Consider the following 6963-nt stretch of genomic DNA (forward strand, 5'->3'; position numbering starts at 1 on the left):
TTATTAAGCAATTAACTTTTATTTAATCAACAAATCAAAATAAAATTAGCAAACACAAGGAAAATAATAAACAAAATGTTCCCATAATTTATAAAAATCAAAACTATCCACAAAATAATTTGTGCCTTTCCTATATGGAGCTTCACTAATTTAACCAATTTAAAAAAAACAAAAACTAAACTACAAGTATTCCTAAACATATCTTGAAGAATTGTAAAGAACTTTTCATATTGCACAAGCATAGCTAAGATGTATTCAGAATTAAATATCGATAGTGTACAAGAATACACATGCAAATAGATTTATAATTTCTTTCAATCTTGCGCTAACAATTTAAACCCTTTAATAACTAAAATAGAAAATTATACAAAAACAATGGCTCATAAATATAAATACAAGAGAACTAAACATATATTGCAGTAAAATTCATCAATCGATCTGTATTTTATAATTTTCTAAACTGTTTTGGCTTTCTTTTTTCTACCAGTTTATTTTTTACCAAAAGGTAAAATATAGTTATAAGTTAAATGTATTACAAGTAGTATTAGTAACAGAGAAAAATGAATTATATAAGGATATAGCCCAAAGAAATGTAATAATTACAGTATATAGTAATATTTAAAAATAAAAACTTTCACATATATAAAAAAAATAAGATTGATTACATCCTTAAACCAATATATTATATATTTATATTCAGGGAATATATTCCAACTATGACACCAAAAACTCCTCTTTGTTCATTTATAAAATGCTAGAACAGACTAGGAGAATCGATAATCCGATATCATATGCTCTTAAAAGTGTTTTTTTTTTTTCTAGCTGAAGTTGAATATAAATAATCATTTTCCTCAATTGAATTAACCATTATGTTTAAAATAATATCAGATTTTGTTTTGTTTTTTCAGAAAGCTAAGAATTATTAAACTATAAACAATAAAAGTGTCCCATAGCCTAAATATAAGTCAATAAAAAAGCAGAATTGACAGGAGGAAAAGAAACATAACTAATAAGGAATAAATTATTAAATACTAGTTTTTGTTTTATTTTTTATTTAATAATAATAAAAATTAATGGATACCTGCAAACATAGTTTAAACGGCATCTAATGAGTAGACATCGGGCATTATTTTACATTTTTTTCTATTAGAAATTCCCTTATAAAAGGGTTGTATGGTCGGAGGGTCAATGACCAGTTGTGGATATTCAGAGATAAGTTTCTCATGCCTGGAACTGGAACCTAACACGCTAGCAGAAAAAACAGATTGGTTACGATTCAACAGCGAATTACTAAACTATATTAGAATGTGTCTCTTGACACGGTGCAGATCTTCTTAGCAAGAAATCTCTTGACTTTCTTCTGTGAGAAAACATGTTTAAATAAAATTATACAAGAAACAAGGCTCAGCAGATTGTTAGAAAATCTTAGGACCACAGAAAATGGAGAACTTTGGTCGAGGATATAACATGGAAGAGTGTGACTATTGGTAGATGATAACCCTAAATGGATCTACCGTGAGGAAGTACTTTCCCACTATCCAGTCACACTTGAAAGCTTTCCCAAGGGCCCTCTGTAGCTCAGGGAATTAAGGCACAGATCTTTGCAACCTGGGAACTGCAGTGGCGCTGGTTCAAATGCGGCCTGGGGTGTCGACTTTGTTTATTTGATTTCTGTGGTGGTCCCACAAAATGAAAACTTGATTCCCCATCATGGTGTTAGAATAGGTTGGTATCATACAGATAACCTCTTCTCCATTGTCTTTGAGGAACTGCTAAACTGCTAAAGGGAAACTGGACTCGATATTCTCACAGAGAAAGGTTTCCATCAGCTGGTCACTGAACAAAATTACCTGTATTACAAACATTTTGTGCACAGGTAAAAAAGTTTTAAATTGTTATATTTGCAGCTGCTCAATATTACGCACCATCAAACTGCTACAAATGCCTCTTTCCCACAGGGCAGGATAAGGTAGAATAAATAAATAAATCATAATTATATGTAATATTTTCTGATCATTATAACATCTTAAAGCATCTATAAATTACCTCATGATCATGGGTTTCGATTACATCTGAGATGCGAGGAAACTTCCTTGTTTTCCCTAAAATCAAAAAATTTGCAAAAATGTTTTAAAAAACTAATTTTTAACAATAAAATTAACTCAAATATATAGCACACATAATGAAATAGTTAAATTACAGAGAAATAATTGAAATTTTAATTTTTCTAAAACTCTAAATTTGGAAAAAAAGAATATTTATTTTTCAACATTTTATTCTAATAAGGAAAAGATTATAATGATAATAATCTAGTTTATCACTCACTTTTAGTGACTCTTTAGTTATTTAAGATTATTTAATCTGAGAGCTATAATAAATGATAGTCTGTAGTAAATTAATCCTTGGTGTAAGAATAATTCCACAAAATACTTACATATTATTGTACAATAATACACAGATTAGATATACTAAAAGTTAGAAGAAATGATGTATATAGATATAAATAATTTCCATCTGCAATCATGTCATTTTCCTATTTTATGTTAGGCAAAGACCTTTTACAGGTTAAAAGATAAAAAAGAAGAAAATTAAAATTCATTTTAAACTAATAGTTTATTTCATATTTGGAAAGATAATAGACTTTGGACAGGAGTCAGTAATATGTTCTTACCTAAAAATGACTAAATAACATTGATTTAAGAAACAATTCAGGTATTTTTTATATATAATCTTTTCATTTTCATGAAATTGGTTATTATTGTTAAAATATAATAAATTTTATCCAATTTAAGTCTCAAAACAATCTATATTTCTTCTATTAATTCTATTTCTAAGTCCAACGTTTTGGCCAATTCGGCTATCCTCAAGGACAATCTTAAATACATTTTACATCCTCATCAATTTTAAATAAAGTATAAACATAGACATAATCAATAAAATGGTATAAGTATATAAAATTACATAATATTTGTAAACAGTGATACAATACTGAGTAAGTGTAAATTGACTAATGATTAAAAATTTTAATAGTAATGTGAAGAATTAACAAAATAGGGTTTTGACTGAAGTTATTGACCTGGGCAGAATATCCTCCAAAAAGTTTTTTAAAATTGATGAGGATGTAAAATTGTACTGAAGATTGTCCTTGGGGATGACCGAAAACATTGGACTTATAAAGAAATACAGATTGTTTTGAGACTTAAATTGGATAAAATTTATTTTACTTGAACAAATTCAAGCATTTTTTGAATCTGTAATTTTCAAATGAATCGAAGATGAAAAAATAAGTAGTTAAATTACTTTTTAAAATCCAACCTTTTTCAAGTTAAAGCAAGAACCTTACCAGTTTTAGCCCTCGGTTTCCTGCAAAGAAATCAGAGATCAGATGAGATCAAACAAATTTGTTCTATGTAATATCTATTGTAAAATTACTAACGTTATATCAGCTCTGTTATAAGGATCGGAAACCAATTGCTTTTCTCTGTACTTCAAATAATCTAAAAAAAAAATTGTTAAGAAGGTAGCAACAACTCCTACATAATGAAAATATTTCATATTTTTCAACAAACTCACTGGAATAAAGTCTTTGAATACAGTCAATTTGGACATTAAATACAATAGATATCCCTTCCAAAATACATCTTGCATTGTAAATGAGTATTCTATTACTTGCAGATAGAGAAACACCAGGAGCAGGCAAACTTTTAATATAATCTTGAAAACTAAATCTAAAAAAGATCAAATATCAATGAAACATGGAAAAAACATTCGAAGGAAAATGTTTTCTGACTGTTCATTGGAATCTTACTCACAAAATATACTCAATTTTATATCTGGCTATTTTGAATTCCTCCTGTTTCAATTTAGCAGGCGAATAACCTGGCAAGTCCCGGATTACACATAGAACTTCGTCCAGACCATTATTGAAAATACTGTCAATATTCATTCTTTCAGACGACTATGACAACTTTTTAATATAGAACTTAATTTCGGGTTTAAAAGAACAAGGAATACTCCCTAAAAATAAAGAAGAAAAAGCGCAACGAACAAGGCGCCAAAATATCATTCATAATTTATTATTCTATATATTTTTTATTATTACATAATAATGAGAAAGGTTTTATTAAAGTAAAAGTTTTTTTTATACACAGAAATGTTTGGGCTTGTTATTAAACATATTTTTTAATTCCTCCCTCTCCCCCCCCCCCGTCCTATTCAATTCGTTGCCAGTAGCACTTGTTAAGGGGCCTCTACATGTTGGCCAAGCTGTGGCAAACTCTGACATGTGCGAGCATGTGGATGGGTGGCTTGTATGAGTTGGCCTAAGTTGCCGATCCGTCAAGAGTCTGTTTTTTGGACCCAGATCAAAGGGGTTCGTGAGAGCGCATATGTACCATCTGTCATTTGTTATTTGTTTAGTTGCAACTGAGAGCTGTTAGGAGGTTAAAGGTGTTTGTTGTCACTTGTTATAATAAGTTTTATATTTAATCTTATTTATGTATCTTAAATTTTCTTTTTTTGTAATAAAAATAATATAATCCTAGTGCAATGGCTGAAACCACTTGCACGTCGTTACGCTATACTTGCCTCTCTGAATAACACTGCCATGTGGATGGTCCGCTCTTTGTTTACCAAGAATTTGTACAAGTCTCTGATTCGTGGTGAGCGGCCAACATGTGGATCCGTCTTAAAGTTCTTCTCCAAAAGTGGCTCTACACGTTTGCCAAACTTGGGCAAATTCATGCAAGCGCAAGCTTTTAGATAGGTTGTTTGGATTGCCTGGTACAAGTTGTCATGAATTCACCCGTCGAGTGTCGGTTTTTGGGCACAAATCAAAGGACGCTTGTGCTACATCCACACGTTTGTGTTCAGTTTGCATTGTTGAAGAACTGCCAACAGATGAATATTTGTTCTCTCCTTGTTTTAATTAATAAAAGAATTTTCCCAACCTTCGGTTTCAATTATTAACTCTTGTTTAAGATTGTATATTTTAAAATTCTATCGATTTGGTATAAATACATTATTTCACATCTTGTTAATTAACTGTAGCTGTTTTTAATTTAACATAGCACAAAAATCTAGTTCTAAAGGCATTATATGTCTAGGTAATTAAATTAAGAAAGTTTTTAAAAAATGTATAGGTTATGTAGTATTATTTATATGAATATTTGTCATCTACAACCTACATGACTGATATTTATGTCTCCTTTTATTGCACTCATCTTTATTGTGTTCCTTTTTACAATGACAATAGAGTTAATTATGGAATATATAAGCCGAAAAAAAGTCAAGAGAACAAAACAAGCAAGTGAATAGCGACGTTTGTTGCTTCCTTTGTTTACCAAGCATTTGTACAAGTCTTGGATTTGCAGCCAGTGGCAAACGTGTAGATCCCGTTTAACGTTTCTACTGCTTCTTCTCCTAATTCTTAACATCAATGATGATTCCTTAATTCAAACTAGTTGTGACATGTTTCATAATAAAGTATAAAATACTAATTGTCTTCTTCTTTTTTTGAACCCCTGCCTAGCTGTTCCTGAGATACGTAGAAGTAGTTATCTATAGGTTATCACCTTAGTCTAATCAGAGCAGGAAAGTGCCATGACCCTACTCTAAGCAAAAATGACGCCACGGGACCTAGCCCCTTGAAGGCAACTTTACATGGGCTTACTCAGGGGGAGCAGAAGTCCCTTCTAGAAGTGAAATAAAAAATTAATTTAATGAAATTAATATTTTTCTCAAGCAAACACTAATTGTAATAATTAATTAAGCATTACGACACTTAAATATAATTTTCTTAAAATTTTGGTTTCATTTGCCTTTTTGACTATGGCTTCCCTTCCCTTGAAATTACTACAGATTTCGCACATTAATATAATTATCTATAAAACAGTTCATATAATCTCAAATGTGAAGAGAATAGAAGTCGTATTAAATGCTATTTCAAATAATTTGATACATCTATAATGAAAATCCACTGATCTGTTCTCGAGAAATTCGCACTTCTTTCTTTGTTTTGTTCAGACTCATTTCAATTTGAATATTAAGGATCCCAAAATATATTTACTGTTATAAAAAGTAAGGAGTGAATTTAAAATTGAATTAACTATGTCAATTTTGCAAATACTGTTTTATAGGAACAGTTAATAAAAAATATCTTATTTTAAGGAAACGTTAAAATATAAATTTTAGTGCAAATAAATAATTGTTTCTTATATAATAGAGGAAAGTTGCTTTAAAAAAACAATTTATAGTTACAGTTTTTTAAAATGTAACATTTGATGAAATATATACTGAAAAATCAATATTCATAAATTTATTGCGGGAAATCTACATCTCAGGAACCATTGAACGTACAAATGTCTATTAGCACTCAAATTAAAGCTAGTTTAATGGACTATAAAGTAGTTTATGACGTTTACCTCCTTAGGAATAGTAGTTTTTATGAGATTTGCCATGATAAATTTACAAGATGATTTCTAGTTGTTAAGACAAATATATTTATTTTTTTTATGAAAATATATATCTCAGGAACGATTGGATGTACAGATGTCTACCAGCACTAAAATGAAAGCTAGTGTAATGTAGTTTATAACGTTAATCTTCGTAGAAGTAGTAGTTTCTATGATACTTGTTCGGATAATATATTATGTTAAAAATTCATGTTCACGTGTAAATATTGTAAAAAATACTGGACCTAAAATCATTACTTTGATTAGTGACAGACATCTGTAGGTCCAATTGTTGCTGATATATAGTTTTCCAATCAATTTTTTTTCTCTTTTAGTTTATCAAATATCATGATAACTACTACTCCTACGAAGATAAACGCCATAAACTACTTAATTGCGCATTAAACTAGCTTCACTTTGAGTGTTAATACACATCTGTACTGCTAATGATTACTGAGTTATAGATTCCCTACTATAATTTCATTAATACTGATTTTTCAGTATTGAATGT

General features: G+C 29.6%; 1 protein-coding gene across 1 annotated transcript in view; it reads right to left on the minus strand.

Moving 5' to 3' along the window:
* The window catches only part of LOC136796307 (uncharacterized), a gene marked incomplete at its 3' end in the record, with an annotated part of 10805 nt that extends 6805 nt beyond the window's left edge, over positions 1 to 4000 (minus strand). The window contains exons 1-5 of the mRNA XM_067049725.1: positions 3813 to 4000; positions 3574 to 3728; positions 3437 to 3497; positions 3344 to 3363; positions 2047 to 2102 (exon numbers count right to left, since the gene is read on the minus strand). Of these exons, the coding sequence (XP_066905826.1) occupies positions 2047 to 2102; positions 3344 to 3363; positions 3437 to 3497; positions 3574 to 3728; positions 3813 to 3946 (426 nt within the window). The remainder of the gene's footprint in view (positions 1 to 2046; positions 2103 to 3343; positions 3364 to 3436; positions 3498 to 3573; positions 3729 to 3812) is intronic.
* Between the last annotated feature and the right edge of the window lie 2963 nt (positions 4001 to 6963).

This window comes from Halyomorpha halys, unplaced genomic scaffold (genome assembly GCF_000696795.3).
Source record: "Halyomorpha halys isolate HHAL.00 unplaced genomic scaffold, Hhal_1.1 Scaffold662.1, whole genome shotgun sequence".
NCBI classification, from domain to species: Eukaryota; Metazoa; Arthropoda; class Insecta; order Hemiptera; family Pentatomidae; genus Halyomorpha; species Halyomorpha halys.